Source organism: Salmo salar, chromosome 14 (assembly GCF_965601325.2).
Source record: "Salmo salar chromosome 14, fSalSal1, whole genome shotgun sequence".
Classification (NCBI taxonomy): domain Eukaryota; kingdom Metazoa; phylum Chordata; class Actinopteri; order Salmoniformes; family Salmonidae; genus Salmo; species Salmo salar.
Window position 1 is genome coordinate 78,345,008 of NC_138304.1, and position 26,668 is coordinate 78,371,675.

General features: G+C 40.7%; 1 protein-coding gene across 2 annotated transcripts in view; it reads left to right on the forward strand.

Annotated features, from left to right (window-relative positions):
• Nucleotides 1-14,329: 14,329 nt before the first annotated feature.
• The window catches only part of LOC106570219 (KH domain-containing, RNA-binding, signal transduction-associated protein 3), a 152,438-nt gene continuing 140,099 nt past the window's right edge, over nucleotides 14,330-26,668 (forward strand). For both annotated transcript variants that reach the window (XM_014142306.2, XM_014142307.2), the window contains exon 1: nucleotides 14,330-14,835. In XM_014142306.2, coding sequence (XP_013997781.1) covers nucleotides 14,745-14,835 — 91 coding nt within the window. In that variant the 5' untranslated portion in view covers nucleotides 14,330-14,744. The remainder of the gene's footprint in view (nucleotides 14,836-26,668) is intronic.

Here is a 26,668-nt window from a genome sequence, read left to right on the forward strand (position 1 = left end):
ATAGGTTTATACAATTGTAACCCCTGTCCTTATTTTATATATTTTTTATTAGGTACTTTCTATTTAAACTCAATTCAGGTGGTTTCAAAGTGATAGTGTGACGGTCGATGCTTCGAACGTCATCATCACGTGATATTGTTACTTTGATACAAGCATCGCTATGTTGAGTCGAATCAGTAGCGGTTTGAAAACTGCATCGAAGTGCCGAAGCTTCAGTATCAATCGTCCTATCACTAGCTAGCACTGCTTGTTTGTAGCTATGTGTTAGACCAACCTGCATGCTATTTTGCTAGAAGTGTGTTTATTGAGCGCAACCACGCACTATTCATTTATCAGTAATGTTACTGCTGTAATAGCATGCGCCATTTTAGGCTTAGAGTTTGTCGAAGTTTTGTGCCAGCGCATGGCCAGTAGGACAATTCCACTGTAACATAATGTAACAGATTTTTCACTTTAAAGTGTATGCCAAACAAAAAACAATCATTGCAAAGTTAAACCATACAACTCTATGCACAAAGACCACTTTTAACAATTTCCATTGAACATTTTACAAAAACACATTTAATTGAAGAACAGGGTAGATGCAAAGTTTGGTAACAGAATGACAACACAAATAGCATTCTGTTACCAAACTTTGCATCTGCACTGTTCTTCAAGTAAATGTGTTTTTGTAAAATGTTCAATGGAAATTGTTAAAAGTACTCCATGTGCATATGGTTTGTTTAACTTTGAAGTCATTAGGTTTTTGTTTGACACTTATGCCCAGGCTGCAGAAAGTCTAGCCAGGCCAGGGGTGAAATTATTAGTCCAAACAGTTGCAAACGGGAAATGTTTTGCAACAAAAAGAAGAGTTTCTATTGGACAAATTCAGGTAGGTCCCACCCCGCTTCGTTCCGTTTGCTTATGCTTGGTTCTTTTTCGTTCCTAAACAACACACCCCTAAACCTTTATCGCCCTGTGCTGGCTATTTCTCTCTCTGTCACAGTATTTAAGTATGTGTGAATAACACTGTGTTTGCTTGTTATACTATTGCCTTCTTCATGATGTATATTAATTAATCTCATGATTATAAACATGGATCCTCATGATTGTATTTGTTCTTATTTTTATTGAACCACGTTAAATACTTCAAGTGGTACCTGGTTTTCAGTGTGTGTGTGTGTGTGTGTGTGTGTGTGTGTGTGTGTGTGTGTGTGTGGTGACAATATACATACATAATACAGTTATGGGTCTGAGCATCTACCTTTTCTGACTGGACAACCCTGTAGTGGGTCAGACCTTCAGCAGCCAGTGTTAGTTATTAGCGGGTAAGGGCATTTACAGCTGTCCGCTCTGAATGTCCCAGCTGGTCGTTTTTACAGAATGTCATAGATTTAAGCCCAGCATATAGGCCTAACCTATGCAACATACTACTTGACGTAAGACTCAATATTTTGACCATAGAATGACTAGAATGACTAATGGCATTATTTTTCTATGATTCTGATGCCAACTATTATATGACCCATTGAGTGGTCTAATGATAAAATAAAATGTGTGACTTCTTGATCTGACAGGTTCTATTGGTTAAGGAAAGCTGAAACTCTTCTATACTGTTAGCCAGTAATGTTAATATTGATCTCAATTTGACACTGGCCTCCTTCATCCTCCCAAAGAAACGGGACAGCAAGTACTTTGCCACTGCTTTGTACCAACACACACACACACACACACACACACACACACACACTGGTGATGCTGCTCATTAGGACATATTTTGTTACAGACCCTCAGGGATTAAACACTCTGACGGTCCCTGTATTCAAGGTTTAGTCTGAGTATTGATGGGACTATTATTAATAAGGCTTCCAGAAATGAGAGGGGGCGGAGGAACGGAAGTTCTCAAGTTCTACTGGCTATTTGATCCAGTGGCTTTGAGTGTGTCATTTTCACATTAAGGACGATTAAGTTGAAGGTAATGATTTGGCCTTGTCTGAGGGGTGAGGACAGAAGGAAAGTATTTATTCATTGCTGTTGCATATTGTAAAACCCAACTCTGCATCCTCATTTAAACCTTTAAACAAAACTAAAGGTTTCATAATCTACTGCACTGTTCTGTATCTGGATATCACCTTCAATATTTAATATTCCGCCGCCTACATACTGTATGTGCCTTTATATAGATACACAGACCGGGATTCAGGTGCACACGCACACGCACACACACAAATAATTCTCCCCCTTTGACCTCACCCCTGCTTCAGATTAGACCACTACCACATATCCTCCTTGCTATGGGACAGATTGAGAGAGAGTGTATCAGCAGCATAGCAGTTGACAATAACTCAGAAGAAACAGCCCCAGCAGGAAGGTTTAGTTGTGTTCCAAATGCCACCCTGTTGCTTATATACAGTACTGCACTACTTTTGACCCAGGCATAGGGTTCTGGTTAAAAGTAGTGCACTGTATAGAGAATAGGGTGCCATTTGGGACGAAATCTATATCAGCACGATTCTCAGCATCTGACTGGCTTATTGGTGGCCCTGAGAGGGGTCAGGGGTTAGGAACAGAACAGTCGCAAGCAGAACAGGGCTTACTGTGTGGCAGTGCTGAGAAATCACTGTGGGACGTGTGTGTGTGTGTGTGTGTGTGTGTGTGTGTGTGTGTGTGTGTGTGTGTGCGTGTGTGCGTGTGTGCGTGTGTGCGTGTGTGCGTGCGTGCGTGCGTGTTTGCATGTGTATGGTGAAATTGAGGCACAAGATATTTTGAGAATAAAAGGATTTAGAGTTTTGCTTCACCCAATTCTAACCTCGTCATTCAGTATAACTTGCAGTGCTAGCCATTTACAGTAGTCCTACTTAGTTGTACTTGTCAATTGATCATCCAGTCACATGTAAAATGGCAAGTTAAAATGTATTCAGTCATTATCAAATCTTTAGGCAATAAGTCAACAAAGGTTAATCAACTGTTTCCTGACTTGGGCAATCACCGAGCATGTAATTGCAGAAGGATTATACTTTTTAAATAACTTGATTCTTTAATCTTCTCTCTCATTTAGTTGTACTGAAATATATCCCCCCCCTCCCAATTCACACACACACGCTTTGTTTCACAATTCCTAGCTGCTTTAGATTTTCAGTGCTTCAGATACGACATGGAAATATATCAGTGTGCAGGCAGCCTGATGGTCCAGCCCTAATAGCCAGCCACTCTTGTCCTGCTGACAGCTAGCTAGCTCCTCAGAGTATTGTAGCTCTACTACTGCCAGGCCCTGATCAACTAACTATACAGCAGACAGAGAGAAAGTACCAGGCTGGAAACATGTAGCCTGGTCCTAGATCAAACTCCTATGCTCATTGTCACGACAAGACAGCACAAACAAGTCTGGAACCAGGCTAGGAAACGTGTTCTCCTGCACCATCTGAATAGCTGCTGCTGTTGTCCAATCTGGAAGCTATCTCGCCCCTTACAGGCTGAATAATTCTGACATATATGCAGTATGTGTTTACACGAAGGGCCTAGTTATTTCTAAATGCTGTCTACAGTGTTACAGGTTGATTTGGATAACACTCACTATATTATACCTTGTGCTGTACCGCTCTCCTCACACAGTTCTGTATCTCACATAATACATGTTCTAGATGTTGTCGTGGAGATGTACAGTACCGTTCAAAACGGTAGTGTACATAATAATGTCAACATGACTATGACTAGGAATTAAGAATTAAACTCTTATTTTTATATTTGATCTGTTATTAGGAAACTTCACCCGGGCCCTAGAGGAGAATGGGGAACCGGGTTCATTCCTCCACAGTCTCCTCCAGACCACGGCACCTCTGGAATGAAACAGCCTGTTGTTATGGAGCAGCATCAGCCTGGACTGTTTGAGAGAATGACATGTTAAACTTTAAAGATGTCTGTCTGTCAGCCACTGCACCCCCTTTGTGATTACCTGCAGTCATCTCTGTGCTGACAGGAATGTTCCCTCTGCAGCTGTAGAACTCGGCCACACAGCAAGAACCAGACACCGGCGCCTCTGGGTTGGGAGGCAGCCACCACCAATTACCTTCTTTTCTTCCCCCTCCCTTCTCTCCGTTTTCTTCTCTCAATTCTTAATTAGGGCTGGTGGGAGAGGAGAGTGCCACTGCTCTAAGTCATGTTAGAAAATGATACAATTCCTATAGGAAACCTGGACACAAACATTATCAGCGTACAATGGTGTTTGACGTTAGCTTTTCTATGCATACCTATTACAAAACATTACAGGTGTTTGAGTGATGCCTCATTTTTGTTTGTGTACATCCCACAGCACAAAGAAGATGAGGGCCAAGTGTAGCTCCTTGTGGTGGTATTCCCAGCATCTCGTAGTGGCTCGTCTACCGTACATGCCATAACTGTAGCTAAACCAACATCTTCAAGCTATTCCATGCTGTTTGTTGATTAGAATATCTTTCCCAATTATCTCCTTTGTATACATCAATATCTTTCCCAAACAACCGTTGTATACATCTGCCATTGCTCCTATTCCTTCAGCAGAGATGGAGGAGGAGGGGAGGGTATCTGTGCACCATGTGTGAAATTTCACCACATTCCGTTGCCATCGCCCTGAGGTCATGTTCCTCCTCTCTCTCTCTCTGTCTTTCTTTTGTCTTTCTAGGACACACAGACCTATAAGCAATTCTGATTTCATATGATTATTTCTTCTCTGTGGGAAAACCCAGTAACCCCATTCTCCATGGGGGGAGAGGAGGGCGAGGAGGAGGGATGTGTGCTGTAGCATGTCGACAGCAGCGGTGGCTGGTCTGTAGGCCTACTAACTACATTGAGGAACGGTAGGCCTATTGGTTCACTGCCTAACTCTGCTGCTCTCAGTTGGTTTGTCTTGTTTGATGGGAGACATTGTGTGCGTTACAAATGGCACCCTATTCCCTATACAGTGCACTACTTTTGACCAGTGCCCACAGGGTAGTGTCCTATATAGGGAATAGGGTGCCATTGTCCTTCTTATGCTCCCAATAAACAGACAAGCAGAGACTTGCTAGTCAATATAGACACAGCCAGTATCCTGTAGGATAAATGTATTTCACAACAACACCTACAGTAGGTGAGGCTTAGAGAAAGAACAATATGCGGAGGAAGGCATGTCTGTCCTTTCACTGAACTTAATTAAAAAGACATGCTGTCTGGACCTGTTGAAAGCAATATAGTGAGGCTGAGAATCCCCATGGGGACAGTAGGCAGTCGGGTTAAAGTACTGGTGCTTAATGACATAATAATAGGAACAGAGATCACCAGCTAAAGACCCAGCTCTCCAGACATTAATTACAGCCGTTGACCTGGTGTCCTTCACTGATTGAATAATACATTTGTTTGCCATGGTAACTGTCTAGGTGCTAGCCACTTGCCTTGTCCCAAATTACACCCTACTTCCTATACTGTGTGTGTGTGCGCTCGTGCGTGTATAGGAGGAAGAGAGAGAAAGGTGGTCGGTGGGTGGGTCGACCTTGGCTTCTCTCCTGCCTGGTGCCATTGATTTGTGTACCTATGCTGGGCTGACAGCCTCTCATTAGGCTTCTGTTACTCTCTCTCTCTCTCTCTCTCTCTCTCTCTCTCTCTCTCTCTCTCTCTCTCTCTCTCTCTCTCTCTCTCTCTCTCTCTCTCTCCTCTCTCTCTCTCTCTCTCTCTCTCTCTCTCTCTCCCTCTCTCCCTCTCTCCCCTCTCTCCCAGAGGAAGAGAACAGTCTCTTCACAGCCAGGGGACACAGCTGATCAATGCACCTGATAGATTGATGCTTACAGTATCATTGTATTGAACGCCTGTTTAGCGGATGTGTGCACGCCATTGAGTGACTGCTCCAAAGTGACCTTCGTTGTGTGGTGTTTGAGAGATCTAACAAAAAGCTCTTTGGAAGAAGAGGTCAGAACAGATATTGCCACTCAAACTGTAGAGTAACTCTGATGCACAGCTTGGAATAAAAGGTACATGGCGATACTGTGCTGGTTATAGCTACCAGCACATACTGGGGTAGCATCCCAAATGGCACACTATTCCCTAAATAGTGCACTACTTTGGACCAGGGCCCATCATAATCATATCAGAAGTAAAAAACATGTCATTGGCCTCCCGAGTTTCCCAATGGTGTAAGGCACTGCATTGCAGTGCTAGCTGTGTCACTAGAGATTCTGGGTTCGAGTCCAGGCTCTGTCGTAGCCGGCCGCGACCGGGAGAATTGGCACAGCGTCGTCTGGGTTAGGGGAGGGTTTGGCCGGCAGGGATGTCCTTGTCCCATCGGGCACTAGCGACTCCTGTTGCGGGCCGGGCGCAGTGCACGCTGACACGGTCGCCAGGTGTACGGTGTTTCCTCCGACACATTGGTGCGGTTAAGTGGGAATTGTGTCAAAAAGCTGTGCGGCTTGGTTGGGTTGTGTTTCGGAGGATGTATGGCTCTCGACCTTCACCTCTCCAGAGTCCGTACGGGAGTTGCAGCGATGAGACAAGACTGTAACTACCAATTGTATACCACGGAATTGTGGAGAAAATGGGGTAAAAAAACATGTAATTTCTAGTGATCACAGCAGAAACAGAAAACCTGTCATAGAGGAAGTGATTGCATGCATCCATGTAATTCATAATTCTGGAGTCTTATTTAGTGGCTATTACATTTCATTGGCTCTGACGTCATGCTACTGTGAACATTTCCTGAGTTCTCCTGAGCCTCTTAAAGTATTGAATACGGTATTAAGTTTGAATTTCACGATCATCAAAGACGATTATTTTCCATATTTTGTCTCGATTCAATTTTTCTCATCTTATTCAACTGTTACCATACACCTGCAAAAAAGATAGCTCAGACGTGCGAGTGCCTTTGGAATTTTGTCTTGATGGAATTCAAATGAAATGTATGTCATTGAGACTGCCTGTTGGGCTGATAGTGAAAAGAGTACAGGAGGTGACTATCAGGCTGATACATATGGTCAGTAGGAGGCAGTGTTGTCACTTTAAATACAGCAGCAACTGTCACTTCCAAACACACACACACACACACACATGCACACAAACACACACATGCACACAAACATTCCATGGGAAGTGTTTTTATGGCAGTTCTTTTAACATAAACCAACTTCGGTTTGTCATCACATTACTAACGCTATCTCTTTAAATGTTGTGAAATTGCCAATCAATCAGGGAGATGATTGATGCCAGGGAAAAACCTGTGCAAGCGAAAGAGAGAACTGAAAGAGAATCACACTGCATATTACATCAGTGGAAGACATTAACACATTGCATATTCAGCCTGTAATGTGAGACGTTAGGCAGCCAGCCCAGCCATCAGCCCCAAGACACATCGCAGATGAATCAGTCCAGAGGTGACAACACAGCTATTCCATCTAGAACACAAGCAGGGGAATTTTATTTAGTATGGAGAGACTGAAAGCTGACATTTGGGAAAGTATTTTATTCTTCTACTACTCGGTTTATCTGTTCGTCAAGCCCTATAAAGTTTAGAAGAGGTATTTTTCTTTGAGTACCAAAGTGTGAGTTGGTTTTTGAGCCATCGTTTCTGTTCCTAATTGAAACAGACGGTTGAGTTAACTCAACTGTATCTTTAATTTTTATGCAAAGAAAAGCATCATTCTGTGACTATGAGAAAAAACACTATCATGCAGAATGAAAAAAATATTTAGAATTTTTTTTTTTTTTTTAACTACTTTCTTTCACATATGTTCAGTGGGTAAAGTGTATAAAAATCCTCTTCCTGGGCTTTTCAATACATCTACATCAATCCCTGAATTGACCTGTTGAACAGCTATTTTATATGAAGCAGATAATTGCCACCTATGGGTATATAGGTCTAGACCATCTTCAGTCACTGGTGTAATTAACGTTATATTTACGGTGTGTAAAGCTACTAAACGTGGGGCCACTTTGGAGCAGCAGGGTACAGGTAGAGGCTCAGTGTGATAATAAAACACACACTCTGTCAATGTAATGACCCACTGTTCTGTTACACCGTCTGATGACTGGAACTGTGTGTGCGTGTGTGTGTGTGCACTCGTGCACGCAAATCCTTTCTCTGTTCTCCTGGTGGCCTAAGAATTATGAAAACTAGTTGGTTCACCAACTTTGATTCCCCTTTCTTTGGAAATAGATGTCTTGCTAATGACAGGATAGGAGCTTTCCTCTGTAAAGTGCTTTGGCATAACAACATCGTTAGAAGAGATGTGTGTCTGATTCAGATGTAGAGCAGGAAGGGACAATACTTTTAGTTTAGAGGCGACTCTTTTCGAAGACGATCAAGAGCAACAGATGGCTGCATACGTATAAATAAGTCCCTCTCTCTTCTAAGAAGGAGATTATTGCATTTTGATAGTGTTTTTAATGACCCATGAAGACAGACTAAATTGTAAGCTGTTTCATAACACGTTTTTTTTTGGTTTAGAGCTAAACATTTATTAACAGGTGTCTCAACAATTAATGGACAAGGTTTCAGTGAGGATTATTATCTGAGGTTGGAGGATAAGATGGGGAATTATAAATATTATGTAAGGGATGGATACAAATGTACAGAATTTGTAACTGGAGGAAAATGGTGAGGGTCATGCTTTTTCAATTTCAGTCAAGGGGATGGTTTAGTATTTTTAAATCTAGTTGGGTCATGTAATTTGTAATTGATGAAATTTCAATATTTCTGAGTGTTATATATATTGAACAAAAATATAAACGCAACATGCAACAATTTCAACAATTTTACTGAGTTACAGTTCATATAATGAAATCAGTCATTTAAAATAAATTCATTAGGCCCTAATCTATGATCTCACATGACTGGGCAGGGACGCAGGGGAGCCAGGCCCAGCCAATCAGAATGAGTTTTTCCACACATAAGGGCTTTATTACAGACAGGGAATACTCAGTTTCATCAGCTGTCCGGGTGGCTGGTCTCAGACGATCTCGCAGGTGAAGAAGCCTGATGTGGAGGTCCTGGGCTGGCGTGATTACATGTGATCTGCGGTTGTGAGGCCGATTGGACGTACTGCCAAATTTTCTAAATCGATATTGGAGGTGGCTTATAGTAGAGAAATGAACATCCAATTCTCTGGCATAAGCTCTGAAGGACATTCCTGCAGTCAGCATGCGAATTGCACACTCCCTCAAAACTTGAGACATCTGTGGCATTGTGTTGGGTGACAAAACTGCACATTTTAAAGGGGCCGTTATTGTCCCCAGCACAAGGTGCACCTGTGTAATGATCATGCTGTTTAATCAGCTTCTTGATATGCCACACCTACAGGTGGATGGATTATCTTGGCAAAGGAGAAATGCTCACTAACAAGGATTTAAACAAATATGTGCACATTTTAGAGACATAAGATTTTTGTGTGTATTGAACATTTCTGGGATCTTTTATTTCAGCTCATGAAACATTGGAACAACACTTTACATGTTGCCTGTATATTTTTGTTCGGTATAATTAGTTGCTTATAAGGCTACATATCGATGTATGCCCGATGCTGCCCCTCATTTCTGATTCTCCTCTGGGCACACAATAGGCTATTTATTCTGGTCTTAATCAAATGATCCATAGGCTATAGGCTACGAAGTGCATACTTGGAGAAGCACAGAGCAAATTTATATTTCTAAGATAGCTGCTGGGATGGTGTAAATAAAACTAGGCTGCATTACACACAGCAATGGATATTCCAACCCTGAGCCCTGGCCTGTTTTGCTCTTGCTGATCAAATCCTTTCTTGTGTGCTGCTTAACGAATGCTGTACTGTGTAGGCCTACAGTGGCAGTTCAGGAGGAGAGTCAAATTAGCCCTAGTCCAAAAATTGCAATATCTTGAAGCAGACTAGCCTATAGCCTATGTTCTGTTCAGTTTGAGAAAGAGAGCCCGAAGATGAGGAGGACTGGAGGTCAACTTTAATAACTTGATACTATTATAATTGATTTTTTTAAAAACAGTATGTCTCTTGCCCATTATGTATTTATCAGACTTATTGACCGCACAGATTCGAGTAACTAGTTGGTGCTGAAACTTGAAGCAGCAGCCGTGGCACAACAATCGGAAATGGACAGCTCATTGTGCTGAAAGTAGGCAAATTCGAGTAGACATAATTCATTTCAATCCTTTTTTTATTTTAATTAGACTTGACTAATGACAAGAGGGCTTTGTGTTGGAGCATATTTCTTCCAATTTAAGAAATTAGGTAGGCCTACCTGTTTGACAAACGAAATTTGGCTATAGGCTGCTATATCAATATACAGTATTTTGTCGGCCAATTCCTCCACCCACCATGCACTCTTTAATTCGCCTACCTCCATGTCAGTTCCATAGGCCTACCTTGTTATTAAAGCAAAATGTCAAAAAGAACAGGCCTACCCCTTGTTAGCTTAATATTTTGAAGAAAATAAAACAGATACCATTTAAATGAAATGATCTATAACAGCGCTTTGGTCCGGGATTCTTTATGCTACAAACAAGCTGTAAAATACCCGGGAAAGACGTGACTCCGATGAATATTGGGATATCATTGTATCATTTATTTGACATTCAGAGGCTGAGCTACAACCTTCTACAGCCAAGGAGACAAAATATATACTTTGCTTGGGAAGTAATCTAATTCTGTCACTATCTATTGATTAAGCTATTCACTTCCTGTACAGTAGATGATTAAAAGCAGACAGATTTTAGGGAAACACTTGTGACCTTCTCTCATTGGGTTAAGCAACTGAAGAAGAGTAGCCAGCAGTTAAAGCTTAAATGTTTCTACGTTGGTAGGCCGATTCTGGGGTGGAAAGGTAGGCCTAACTTTTGAAAGGACCAAGATCAGATTCCTAATGACATCTTAGATTAAATTATTTGCAAACAGGGACAGTTTCTTTGCAAACAAGAAACACTGATTTGACATTGAAGAAATATGGTAAGATGAACACATACGCATATCTCTATTCATTCTTAGGCTGTAATTTCGATAATTTTGCGGTATTAAAAAACATTCTGCTAATATGTAAAATTACTTAGAATTGCATGACAGTCTATTAAATGCATTTTTCTATCGTGCAATGCTTTTACTATAAAGGGGATCTTTCCACCCCTACTCTTGTCCGTGGTGGTCTGTGAACCCACAACATTCTGGCCCACAGCCCTCTGCACTATCAAAATGAATGCGTTGCCATGTAACGCTTAAAGGAGGAAGAACAGTTTCTAACCTGCATATCTAAGGCCCTGGTCTGTCCAAGAAGTGAGGCTAAAGGTAGGCATGTTCTCTGCTATCCACTTTATGTTTGAATTATTATTTTAGGTACAGGGGAGGTTCACTTTTTTTTTTTTTTTTCAAGCGTTCAGGGAGTGTTTAGGTCAAATATATTTTGCTGACTAGAGGGGCATCCATTTTCTTTTCAGAGGTCCGATGTTCTCCATGTAACCCTTATTATAAATAACGTTCACTCCCTAATTACTTGCATTGTTATGGCATATCACATGTTACTTACTGTGTTTAGCTGTGACTGTCTCCAGCGTTTCTATCAGCTTGATTTTATAAGCAGCAGTACACAATCTAACCCACTACTTCATTACAAGGCACTTTATTTGCACAGCTGATTATTTCATTAATTAAATATCAATGAAATACCAACAAAGCTACATTTTAAAAGTATTTCCTGTTCCATGTTGATAATTGTCAGGATGTGCAGTTAGCTGCACTGAACATAGCACTGACTGCAGAATGCCACATTAGAATATGTTAAGCATGCTGTTGCCTATAACTACTGGGTAACACTTTACTCGACACCCAGCGTCATAACACATTATGACATGGTCTTAAACATGTCATAATATGTCATAACAGCTGACATAACTTTCCATAACCTGTTATAATATGGTCATAACACTGTCGTATATTTAGACTTATTGTGACATGTATTGCTTTATTTTATTTCTGGTTATGATGTTAATAATGCTTCTTGACAGTGTCATAAATTATATTTCTTAGTCCAAGTAAAGTGACACAGGATGGCCATAATGCTTCATGACAATGTCATAAAGTGTATTTTCTGGAAGTTATTTAAAATATGATGGAAAATAATTCATTACAACAACAATAGAGGACTTAAGAAACAAACTTTCAAACGAAAGGAATCTTCTTGGCAGGGAATAAACACATTTGAATAAATGTGGGTTTTGACACTCCCATGTAGGTGTAATAACAGCCATAAAATATAGAAATATACAGTATGTCACAACAGAAGTAAATATGTTTCATGACAGCGTCATGACCATATTATGATGTGGTTATGACTTTGTCATAATGTGTTATGACGATGGGTGTCAAGTAAAGTGTTACCAACTACGGTATATATATATATAATGATATAATGCCTGAGCAGTTCTTTCCGAGTAAATAAAGGCTCACTTCAGAGTTTGTTGAGGACAAATATAAAAGCATTGATAAATATACATGAACCAGCCCTGCTTCTAGCTTCTGGGTCGCATCTCAGCCAAGTTATTGAGAAGGAGGAGAGATACTTCTCGCAACCTTTGGTGATTGTCATTATATAACCCGTTCTTATCATCTATCTTACGTGCTGCATAACGCCCACCCGGGGCATACCTCTGCATCCTTCACACATGTTGACAGGAGCCTCGTCTTTTGACCTTGTCTCCTACTGAAATAATGATTTTACTTAAGATTATAGCGCCTGCTTCTCCCTCTATAGTGTAAATGGTGTACAGTCTGTAAATGCATTTCTCAAATTCAGGACTGATACGCTGCTGTGCGTCCACTGTTGTTCAAGTTATACTCGTACCTCATTTTATACAATCAATCAATACATTTGTGTTTCTGTGATACAGTATGAGCAAACACATTAACAAGATATTCTATACATTGACGCTCGTGATACTTGAACTACTAGCCTACTGTGATGAAATGTCGGATTCAGTCCAGGGCTAAGTCTGATCCAGCATTATCAACACAACTGTAGTGATATATGTAATAAACATGGAGCACAAAATAGAAAACACATTGGCCTACATTTGAATAGTATATAGGAATCCAGTGAAACACACTGTACCACTGTGTTGAGATAACAAAGGTTTCACCTTCAATACGCGGATGCGTCATGTCAATACGTGTTTGGTTGTATGTAGAGAAAATGCAATGAACGGCATAAGAAATGCACTGGCACTTCTTTTCTAAAAGGGTCAGAGTGACCTATAGTAAGGTGGATGGATTTCCTCTGAACTATTGACTGGTTGTCTTAAGTGAAAGGAACCTGAGAAGTCTTGTATCAAAACAATCAATTCCTAAAGGTAGAGAATTAAAGCCACAAGAAATTAGCCTTTTTTGTTGTTGTAGAATCGTTCCACAGTCAGAGGGTGTGTCCAAATGGCATCCTATTCCCTATATCGTACATATGGGCAAACGTAGTGCACTAAGGAGATAGGGTACCATTTCTGACGCACGTGTGAGTATCCTCGAATCATACTGAACCCAGTGAGACTGTGGTCTTTCTTTGTAGATTACAGATCATAGTTAATATTCAATATTCCAGGATTCAAAACAGATTGAAACATACCCTACAGAAGAGATGCATTGTCTTAATCTCTTCATGGTCAAAAGGCATGGCAAAGTCATCCACACCTCTGTTCAAGTTATGTTTGTCATTTTAAACCATGGTAAAAATCTACCACATGTTGCAACAGAGAACAGAGGGATACATGTCCACAACAGAACAGTTTACACCGTAGGCTACCCGTCAAGCCATGGTCAGCCATTAGAGATGAAAGCTCATGTTATTTTGACAGTCGGGAGAACCGAATCTGCTGCCAGGACTAAACTCTAAACCCACTCGTTATGACCCGCAGTTAAGAGTTTCTTTTTAGAGAGCCCACAGCTTGAATGTCATTCTTATTTCCACAACTTTGTATAACATGCAGCTCTCAAAGTGAGCTTAAATGCACTCTCCTATGTCTGATTTATACAATCAGTTCTGTTGAAAGTACAATAAAGGGTGCCTATGTATGTAGCATATCAGTTTTACCCCCAAGCCGGAGTTCATACTTTGGAAACTAATATAAGGTACTTGTATATATTTGCATATTGATTGGCTATTTAGTTTGGGCACATTTATATTCTACAATTTAACAAGAGAAGGACTGTTATTAATGTTCACCCTGCATTGTAATTCAGATCGTTGCCGGCTCGTGTCACATCGAACAACATATCGCCGCGCGCCGTGGAATCAGCACCATGGATAGTTCCAGCTGTTCCGCTCACTCCAGGCTGGTGCACCCGCCCCTTCTAATGACTGACGCTACATTGCATTTTCTTGAACACTGATCCGCAACCAATAGTAGAGGAGCTGGAATGAGCCCTCGTTGCTAGTGGAGACGTTCAGGGGGAGCTTTAAAGAGCTTGTTTACAGAACGGAGAGAGCCTCTAGGTTGGCGGTGTTGCATGCGAGGGGTCTGCAAGGTGACGTTGAATATATAGTCTACTACACGGATGGGATAACGGAATTCGTACCTGAGACACCCGCGCACAGACTGTTTTTGGTCGTTGTTACAGCTTAGAACTACTTATGTGATGTTATAGTGGTTGCGAATGACACTGCCGCATTCCTTTTCGTTTTAAAAAATATATAATTTACCGTTACTAGTTTTGGTGGGGGCAAGTGTTGGGAATAAGACGAGGTTTTAGAATTGTATCACTGCCGAATTATTTTGTGGACGGCGTGGACCAACGATACGGGACGAAATGGATAACGAAAAGTACTTACCAGAGCTGATTGCAGAGAAGGACACACTGGACCCCACGTTTCATCACTCTCTACGACTACTAGATCAAGGTAAGACAAGAAAACATCCCAATTTATTATGGGACGTTTGTACTGTAAAGCTTAGAATACTAACCTATACTGTTTGGGCTCTGTTGGTTCCTATGTTGTTTGGGTTATGTTGGTGCCACTTTGACCTAATATTACACTTTAAAGACATATTTGAAGTTTTGATTAGGTGCTGTCCCAAATGGACCATAATACAGAACATATCCACGCTCAGGCTATTTGATGTATTCCAGAACCAGCACACTTTATTCGACTAAGGGCTTGTTGATTAGTTGAACATTTGAATAACTGTCTGGAATACATAAAATAGCCTAAGTGGAGTGGCTGGTGGTTGCCTAGCCTACGCTAAAAAATGCCACGCCTTTCTGTTAGCCTATACATAAATACACATTCAATCATAATTGTAAATCACCACTCTACTTATACAATGTAGGCCTACAGTATTTGGTAACACTACATGCCTCTATGTTTGCATACTTCTACTATGATAAACTGAAAACAATGTAGGAGCGTCTCCAAGTAGTTCAGTCATCCAGCACTGAGACGTGTAAATGATAATGTTAACAGTGAAATCAACACATTCTCATTATAAGTTGGATTTGTTTTCCCCTTTGAAGAACTTGACTTGATTCTAATGCAATTTGAGCGGATAGAGGCGCGTGTTCCACAGTGATTTGAATCGAAGACTGTTTAATTAATCCATTGCTGAGACGTCTTGGCTTTGAAGCTGTCTGAATTTTACAATACTTCCAGACGCACCCCCTTGCGTCCACTCTTGTGAGAAGAGCACCGGAATAGCATCCAAGTACATCCTTTAAATACCACTTGTAAATTAGCTTTGTGTCTAGTGCTGTCTGCCTGGATTTCAGAAAATAAAATCCTATTTGCAGAATGACTATATCTCGCTATGCTTTGAAAGCTTTTGATTTGTATAGTAGGCTACTGGCCACCTGCGTTTAATGGTCAGGTATGACTTTAATGACAGCTACTGATGTAAGCTTTACATTCACAGTTGTTGAACTGTACCTATACCTGACATATAAGAGATGTATATAATATTCCTATCGAGTAAGATGCAAATGTATGGTTTGGTGAACCATTCTCGACTAAGAGTAACCATGCCTGAGATCTGACAACTTGCGTTAACTCCCAGAGCTAATGCCTAGGCTTTAGCTCAGCAGGCTAACACAGTTGTGTGGCATGCAGGAGCCTCTCTGTACCCAGTCCCATTTTGTACCCATTATGGATAGATTGTTCAGTTTTAAGAAAGTGAAATAGCCTATAGCTAAAAGTATTGAGTTGGGCAATATGGGAAAGAATAGCTGAAAGCACTGAGTTAGGTTAATACCAGGACAGAAGGGCCTTTATGAATGTGTTTCTTTCAGCTCTCTCACTTAGAGCTGAATAAGTGTAGTCAGATGGAGATAAGAACGTATTTTACTCAGCACTTTCTCCTTATCAGCTGGTTTCAGTCTGTAAAATAGCTTTGGCCTTTTTCTCCAACACAGATTTCCCAGCTTGCCATGTGATTTGAAGGAAATGTACATTTGGTTTACCGTAGCGCTCATTTCTTCGACAGAGTGTCGTTGAGGGTTCACGTAAGTCGTATAAATGAACGAGCCAATGCTTTCAATGGAGTTGGAGGAGTTTGATTCTGAATATTCCACAAGCATTTCCACTGTGATATCACAACTTTTGGATCCTATACTTTTAACAGATTCCTGGTGTCCCAAATGGCACCCTATCCCCTACAGTACATTTATTTTGACCAGAGCCCTATTGTAGTCAAAAGTAATGCACTATATAGGGAATAAGGTGCAGATTGCCGTCGTATTTCATCAAACAAACAAGGCTTAGTTGTGCCGTGGGTCGGTCCGTAAGAGCCAGTAACAGTCAGTAATTGTCCGTAACAGTCAGTAACAGTTAGTAACTATCCATAACAGTCCGTAACATTCCGTAACAGTTAGTAACTGTCCATAACAGTCCGTAACAGTCAGTAACATTTAGTAACTATCCATAACAGTCCGTAACAGTCAGTAACAGTTAGTAACTGTCCATAACAGTCCGTAACAGTCCGTAACAGTCAGTAACAGTTAGTAACTATCCATAACAGTCCGTAACAGTCCGTAACAGTCAGTAACAGTTAGTAACTATCCATAACAGTCCGTAACATTCCGTAACAGTCAGTAACAGTCAGTAATTGTCCGTAACAGTCAGTAACAGTTAGTAACTATCCATAAGTCCGTAACATTCCGTAACAGTCAGTAACAGTTTGCCACAAACTCCAAAATGTAAATATTCTAATGTCTTGATGCAATGGAACAGAGCACTACTTTAAGCACTTCTCTAATAACAATTATTCTGGCATCTTCCCCACCAGCTCTCGACTTGATTATTCAGTTTTCAGGGGAAACGAACAGAACTACAGAGAACAGGCACACAGGCAGACAGCAAGTGGCTGCATACTATGTAGGTAACTGTATGTCTGGAGAGATACACATGCCGGGGAAGTTGGGGGGGGGGGGGGAGGGGGGGGCTGTACTCGGAGATGGAAGTTTAGATACCTGTACCATACTGTAGGTGTACTGTAGGGCGGCAAGTAGCCTAGCGGGTAGTGTGTTGGGCCAGTAACCAAAAAATCAGTCCGTGTCCTTGAGCAAGGAACTTAACCCTAATTTGCTGCACCTATCCAGTGTATGAGACAAAAAATAGGTACAATTAGATCTAATAGAATAGCACGTCTGCTGGAAAACAATTCATAAAGTGCTCATACAGCCACAGATCCAGCTAGGCCTGTTTAGTAGTGACTCACTGCTGACGTTAATTGATATAAATATCTTATCATGCTTCTAATTAGATAAGTTGAAGAGTTAATTTTCACTACAAGAATAAACACATTTGAAGGAATTCACCAGGACTGCTTTCGGCTGTGAGAACCTCACATAGAGTGTGACGTTGTTGCAAAAGTTGTGTTTCGCTATGAGGCCTTTCTTGTTTCAAACTGCACAAACAGCATCTAATATTTCAAGGTTTTTTAAAAATGAAACTACCTGCTATATCTGCTTTAACCCAGATATATGGGCCTACCCGCTAGAACGTATTTCATTACATGCAGAATGTCCTGCTCACTCCGAACAGAGACCATCTCCATGGAGCCATCCCAGGTTCTGCACATGAGAAGTACAGCTCTTTCACTAGTTCTGTATGATACACTCTATTATAATTGTCTGTTCCGCTGCAGGCACCCAGCACAGTGTTTGTATTACATTAAAGAGCTCCGCTTGGGTAGACTAGGTTAGGCCACAATGGAAGGAACCCAAAATAAAATGATGCTGCGTCTGGAAAAGCACCCAGCCTAATCCCTATATAGTGCACTCCATTCGACCAATGGTAACAGTGGTCGTAGGTGCCGTTTAAGATTAGGGAGGACGTCCATTTTTTTAATGAGCATGGCCTTATTTTTATTACAGCATATTGGATGACTGTCATTCATATTCCATTCACCCAGCTCAATGTAACGTCGATAGGTTTAGGCTACTACATAATACTCAAATTTTCCCTATACCCATCATGAGGTTGCTCCAACCTAGCCTATGAATGAAAGTTTACAACATATGTGCACAGGTCGAGAGGAATTCGAGGAATCAAGGTGACAGACATTAACACATGAAATACCGTTTTGCACAATCTTGCCTGAATCTAGCTGATCTATGGTTTAATCATTACTCCAACAGTTGCAAATGAGAATGTCTATTGGACAAAGTCAGGTATGTTTATCCCTGTTTTGTTCTGTTTGCTTCTGTATAAGAAATGTTTTTTCAACAGAATCGGCAGAATGAATACACCCCTGATCCCACACAAACACAGTTCACTTTCATAGCAGCCACATACAAACAGCTGGATAATTCCTTCTCGCATCTACGTAAAACCAAAAGCTTACCTTGACATGGAAGAGTTCCAGAATTTGATAGCCATAGCCATCTAGATAAGATAATATCTCTCTCTGTTTGAGCCGGGTGTTTGAATAGGCTAAACTAGCTAGCTGCAGTCGTTAGCTAAGTAAGTAAAAGTGAAAGTGAAAAAAATATGAAATATAGCTAGCTCTCTCTCCCCTTCTCTTTTGCTTCTTAATTTTTGAAGAAATACATTTGTTCAAAACTGTTTAACTATTGTTTTTCTCTCTCTTTGAGTCAGCTACTCACCACACTTTATACACTGCAGTGCTGACTAGCTGTAGCTTATGCTTTCAGTATTACACTAGATTCATTCTCTGATCCTTTGATTGGGTGGACAACATGTTAGTTCATGCTGCAAGAGCTCTGATAGGTTGGATGACGTCCTACGGAAGTTGTCATAATTACTGTGTAAGTCTATGGAAAGGTGTGAGAACCATGAGCCTCCTAGGTTTTGTATTGAAGTCAATGTACACAGAGGAAGAAGGAAGCTTGCTGTCCTCCGGCTACACCATGGTGCTACCCTACAGAGTGCTGTTAAGGCTACTGTAGACATTCATTGAAAAACAATGTATTTTAATAAAGTTATTTGGTGACGTGAATATATTTACTATAGTTTTACCTTAAAATTATAACTTTTTTAATGTTTCAATATGTTTATGAAAATCACTGAGGAGGATGGTCCTCCCCTTCCTCCTCTGAGGAGCCTCCACTGAATGGGGATATTTTGGACGCATCCTAGGAGCGCACGTCCAGCAGTGAGCAGAAATAGGCCTTAGCAGAGCATCAAAGCCTGAGATACTGTTGTGTTGCTAGGAAAACAGTGGTTGATAGTGATAAACATCAGTGGCTGGCCAGCACGCTGAGCTAGTGGACTACACAGGGAGACAGATACAGGACAGGAAGGGGTCCACTTACTCTGGGATCTGACCTACAGATGTACCGTTACGCTGTTGAACTCACAGGTGAAGTGAGAGAGAGAGAGTGAGAGAGAGAAAGAGAGAGATAGACCCAGAAAGCACTTTAAATTTTGACTAGTAGGTCAGGGTTGCAGTGTGTAAGGTGTTGAGTGGTGCTATGTGTGAGCTATGGCTCAGAGGTCTGAGGTGTTTGCTGAGCGGTGGTTCACTCCTCTAGCTGAGGCATCCCAGAAGACTCTACAGGAGGGTGAGATGTAGGCCAGGCCTAACACAGACTGAGACAGTCACGCTTGGTCATAAAACCTAATGGCATGTCATTTATGGGACTGATTAGTTTACATGGCGGCATTGATCTCACTGGTAATGTGTGATGCGTGGAACACCCGTTATGTCACAAGTAATGAGGTGGCAATGCAGTAATTCAAAAGTCTTCTCACCACCAGGACTCTAGGGTTGCATCCCAAGTGGCACCTCACTCTCTACGTCCCGAATGGCATCCTATTCGAAAAGTAGTGCGGGCCCTTGTCAAAGGTAGTGCACTATATAGGGAATATTTAGGATGCGCTCTGACTGATCCAGGTTCATTAGTTAGTGGATGAAAATGCAGAAGCACAGAATTATTGTCTGGATAAAAACAAATGATTAATACTGTAATATTATATCCTACGGGTAAACAACGCAGTTATCTTTGTAGATGAATCAGTTACAGTGCCCTCCGTAATTATTAGGACAGTGACAATTTTGTTGTTATTTTGGCTCTGTACTACTGTACTTTGGTGAAATGATACAATGACTGTGAGGTTAAAGTGCAGACTGTCAGCTTTAATTTGAGGGTATTTTCATCCATATCGGGTGAACTGTTTAGAAAATACAGCACTTTTTGTACATAGTCCCACCATTTTATGGGATAAAAAGTATTGCGACAAATGTGTATTAAAGTAGTAAAAAGTTTAATATTTGGTACCATATTCCTAGCACGTAATGATTACATCAAGCTTGTGACTCTACACACTTGTTGGATACATTTGCTGTTTGTATTTTGTGCCCAACAAGAAATGATTGGTAAATGTATTGTGTCATTTTGGAGTCATTATTGATTGTAAATAAGAATAGAATATGTTTTTAAACACTTATACATTAATGTGCATGCTACCATGATTACGGATAGTCCTGACTGAATTGTGAATAATGATAAGTGAGAAAGTTACAGATGCATAAACATCATACCCCCAAGACATGCTAAACTTTCACCATTACAATAACAAGGGAGGTTAGCATTCTTGGGGGTATGATATTTGTGCGATGAAAATATGGATGAAAATACCCTCAAAATAAATGGAGTACAGAGCCAAAAAAACTAAAACATGTATCACTGTCCCAATATTTAAGCAATAATTCCATTGCTGGTTGATGTTTTCCTTTTGTAACCAGAGCAGATGAAAGCAACATTCACCTCCACAAATGCTGTTTACATACTGAATGAAGCAGTTAAGGGACCTCATGGGCAGCCTTAACTTTTCCCTTAAGTGGGAAATTCACCTTAAAATGTTTTGTGCAACTGACTTAAAATTAAGGAAACTTTAAGGGAAAAGATAACGGGAAAATTAACTTAAAATGTTTTATGCAACCGGACCCAGGCCCTGTTGTTACCTGATATCCCAGCGATAGCTCAACTTACCCCATGGCCATTGGATCAACCAACCCCATGTTAAACATTTTGACTATTAGCCCACACAGCTACAAGGATTCACTTTCATGCTAGGTTTAGGACCTCATATTGAAGCTTATAGAGACCCCAACTGATGTATAGAACAATATTTAAATAATTGATTTTGTTTAGATACAAGCATCATGAAACCGCTAACACAATCATTTCATTTGACTTAGTGAAGATCAGTTTTTTGGACCTTGCTTACCACTTTTTCCATGTGGTTTCTTCCTTCACAGATGACCTCTTCCTAAATATTTGGTCAAATTATTCATTTTGAGATTGGTTTCCTAGAAACAAGGGTGGCTCAATTTACCCCACTTTATGTATTATATCTCACATGATTTCTCAACAAGTATCCACATCATCCGGCTTCTTTCCGTTATGATGTGCACTTTTATTGCATGCCTTCCAATTAAACCCAGTGGCTTGGAAAAGGTGCTTTGCATTAATTTTTTTAGTTAAAATGAGTAGGTGTTTAAAGCTTTGAGTTTTTCGTTGTCAGCAGCTGCTGATGCTCCAGTTTGTCATGGTATAAGGTGGGGCAAGGATCAGAGCAGCAGTCACACAGAGGAAGCACCTCTCTGCATCTTATCACTGCTTTCAATGGAAGATTAACTGAAATGAATTAGCTGGCAACAGAGTTAACATAAACAGTCACACAAACATAATTTAAATAAAGAGAAACCTGATACCTCCTTGATGGCAAACGAGGCCCAGGCGTGACACGCCGATATGGTCATGATAGCTGGCCTACTAGGACACCATTGGACAAAACCCTATGGACAATACAATTTTATGCAAACACGATAGTTTAAAATACAATGAATTGTGATAAAAAAAGTACATTTCTTCCCCTACCCAGCTGGTCAAGCTGCTATCCATATTTAACAGTGCTATATAGCCTCTCGTCGCTGTTTTAAATAATGCACCAGTGCTTATTGAGAGACGGCAGTAGTCGCCAGAGAGCCCCAGATCTGAAAAGAGATCATTTAAGCCCAGCGTGCAGTCAGAAAGTGTTGAGGTCTTCAACTCAACCAGAAGCACCAGTTACCAGCTACCAGCGCAGACCTCCAACTTGGCTCCTCTCCACTCCTCTCCTCTCCCCAGCCTCAGGGCCTCAGGGCCTCAGGGCTTAACACAGCCCCTCAGCTCTCCTCTACTCACCACCAGTACGTTACTTTAACTCCTATATTAATCCAGGGCAAACTGTGTTCTCCGCCAGGCTCGCCCGCCGCAATTATAAATCCATTAATCATATTCTTATTGGATGATAATGCACTGATGTCTGCCCAAGACAGCACAAAGACAGCACTGTGGGATTAGACTGGATTAGACTGGGAGCTAGAGAGAGACAGAGAGAGAAAGAGCTCTGGTATGTGGGCATGTGTTTACCGTAGTTACGGACAACTGAAAGAGGTAAGGGTTCACATCCCCTGGGGGAATGTTCTTTGTGAAGGATTGGACTAAAACCCAGTTAAAAAAGGGAAAATGCATCGGAGGGAGGAGGAAAGTGAAGAGTGGAATGAAATTGGAATTGAAATAGAAAAAATAAAAGGAAATGTGGTAATGGAAAAAATTGCTAGATGGGAAAGTGACAAAATATTATATATATATTTGCTGTATATATATATATATATATATATATAGCGAGAAAGGCAGGTTAAGGTGTAGACCCCTGCTTTCATTCCATACCCTCTGAATCTCCTAGAACCATTTTATGTGTCTAAAAAACATTTCATGGTGAGGTTAGTTTATGTGTTAAGGTGAATAGCTGAATAGGCAGATGCATCTTGCGCATACCGGGTCCCTCTGAGTGAAACGGTGTGGTTGTATAGCTGCGGGGAGAAAGACAAGTGTAAATGTACCACTTGTTCAGAAGATGGGGAAGGTGCAAATTCAATGCTTATTCATTTTTGTCCCCAGCATCGCATTTCAAATTCAGCTTTTTTATCACTTATGTAAAAACCAGACAGCAGTCTTCACACATTGAACAGTGTTTAATTTTTCCCCAACCCTGCTAGCTTGACCGATTCAATATATACCAGAATGAGAATGACACCCATAAGAAAATGCTTTTGTATGTTTTTGCTCTCTGACCAGGAGTATCAAGTTGTCTAAAAATAGTTCTGCACATCCAAACACTGTCACTCGTCTCTGTCTCTTCTCTGTATATCTACCTGCTTTCTAACAGTGATTAGAATCCTGTCAGATTCAATGAACTGCCATTGATCTCGCTCATAGTCTGCTTCACTGTGAAGTAGTTGGGTGTATTTGTCCTCGTTTTGATAAGGGCCCTTTTCAGTGGCCTTACCTTGATCTCTCTCTTTCTCCAACAGCTTCCTTCCTTTCCCCTCCTTCCCTCTCATCTCTTCCCTATCTTCTTCCCTTCATATATTCCCTCTCACTTTATTTACACTGTGTTGGGTCGGTTGGCACCTTATTTTGAGGGGATTGGTTCAGGATTAGCCTTCCCACCTTCCCAGCTGATCCCATCCATTTTGTTGTAATCCAACTAAATTTAATTATGTTTATCGTTCCACCTTGCTGGAGCCCTGGACCGTCAGGCAGCGCAGCTCCGCTTCAGTCAGATAAGGAGCACCTTGCCGTGCCTCGCTCGCTTCTTGTGCACCTTGTGTTGCTGGCATTATGTCAAATGGCACCCTATTATAGTGACCTACTTTAGACGAGAACCCTAGGGGCCCTGGTCAAAAGTCATGCTCTTCATAGGAAATAGGGTGCCATTTGGAAATCATCCTAAATCACCTAGAGTTGGTAAATAAACACCTCCCAAAATAATCAGCCTGCTTTGCTCTATGACGTGCCACTCAACATGTTTTTTCCTCTCAATATGTGTGGTATCAGGTCAAGGCAAGCAGATCTAATACTGAGGATGTAAACCTATATCTTCTGTAGGATGAGCTTCAACCAGCTGCAGCTCTGTAAGGTGATAGAGAAGAGGCCCGTATTTCATATAAAGCTGAAGTGTTCTCACTGTGTATACAGTTTCCTTTATTACTTTGGTGGGCCTAATCCCCAACATGCAATATGAGAAGCTCACAATACAAACCTAAAAATAGTAATGTAAGCAGTGCATGCATTGACTGACTCAGAGATAATTCATAAGAGGCTCCAAGAGAACTCAGACCTAGTTTTAGGTAGAACTTTATTCTTTTTTTGAGTTCAGCCATTGTGGTCCAACAGCATTAAATTTATGATGAGATTAAATGCATTCAGAGGCTTCCCAGTAAGCAAAATAGTGTTGTAAAGATGTCTAAAATATGTGTTTCCTAGACGTTGAAGTTAGGGTCATTTTAGGTCCTGAATGAAAGGTGGACAGTCTTTTTGGGGTGATTAAAATACGCCTTTTCTGGACGTTGAAATCAGGTTAATTTTCGTTTTTTACTGAAAGGTAAAAATATGCTATTTGCAGATGTTGAAAATACATCTTTTTTTGTAATTAATTATATGGCCAAATTTCAGCTGCACATACATTCTCAATGAAGTCAATTTTAAATATAGGAAAAAGGAGCCATCTGAAGACCGCAACACAGAATATTTATGCTTATTGCTTTTTAGTCCATTTTACAGAATAAACCCACAGAGCACTTCAAATGCGATAACATTCCCAGTAACAGTTACAGAAATGTTTTTCTTGTTATGACTGTGATATGTTGTTGTTTATCTACCTTAATTGAATGCACTGACTGTAAGTCGCTCTGAATAAGAGTGTCTGCTGAATGACCAAAATGTAAATGTAAAAACAAACACTTGCTAGGAATGCGGGGTATTATTCTAATGAGCTCCGCCCCCAAATAAGTGCAAATTTGGCTGGTCCAGACCAGACCATATCGGAACAGCACAATTCAGTATAGTAGAGTTGTCACGGGTGTCGTAGGGTTTAGACCGAGACGCAGCGGGAAAATGTATACTCATCTTCTTTTATTAAAGGACAAAGAAGGAAAAACCAAAACGTATACAAAAAAACACGACGACAAAGAACAGGCCGGTAAGGCACAAAGCTATACACAGCAACAATCTCCCACGACAAAACACATACCTATTTATAGAACCTTCAATCAGAGGCAACGATAGACAGCTGCCTCCAACTGAAGGCCCCAACACCAATTAACTAAACATAGAAATACAAACGACTAGACTGAACATAGAACTAGACTAACATAGAACAATAACCAAAACCCTGGACTAATAAATCAAATACCCCTCTACATAAACAACCACCCCGAACCATATAAACCAAATACCCCTCTACATGAACACATACACAAACACACCCTGAACCACATAAAACAAATACCCTCTGCCACATCCTGACCAAACTATAAGAACAAATAACCCCTTTACTGGTCAGGACGTGACAAGAGTACTGTACAGTGCAGGACAGTAGAGTTGTATTCAGTACAGTAGAGTACAGTACAGTACGGTACCATACAGTACAGTAGAGTCTAATTTAGTAGACTACAGTACATTACAGTTGAATTTAGTAGAGTATAGTAAAGTGAGTTTATTTCCGTAGAGTGCATTCGAGTAAAGTACGGTACAATACAACACATTATACTGTACAATTATTTGTGCTGAACTATACTTTACTTAACTGTTTACTACTGTGCTCTAATGTATTTTACTCTACTGTACTGTACTATACTCTACTTTTTTAATTTTTAAAATTTTATTTCACCTTTATTTAACCAGGTAGGCTAGTTGAGAACAAGTTCTCATTTGCAACTGCGACCTGGCCAAGATAAAGCATAGCAATTCGACACATACAACAACACAGAGTAACACATGGAATAAACAAAACATACAGTCAATAATACAGTAGAACAAAATAAAACAAAAAGTCTATATATAGTGAGTGCAAATGAGGTAAGTAAAGGCAATAAATAGGCCATGGTGGCGAAATAATTACAATATAGCAATTAAACACTGGAATGGTAGATGTGCAGAAGATGAATGTGCAAGTAGATATACTGGGGTGCAAAGGAGCAAGATAAATAAATAAAAACAGTATGGGGATGAAGTAGGTAGATAGATGGGCTGTTTACAGATGGGCTATGTACAGGTGCAGTGATCTGTGAGCTGCTCTGACAGCTGGTGCTTAAAGCTAGTGAGGGAGACATGAGTCTCCAGCTTCAGAGATTTTTGCAGTTCGTTCCAGTCATTGGCAGCAGAGAACTGGAAGGAAAGATGGCCAAAGGAGGAATTGGCTTTGGGGGTGACCAGTGAGATATACC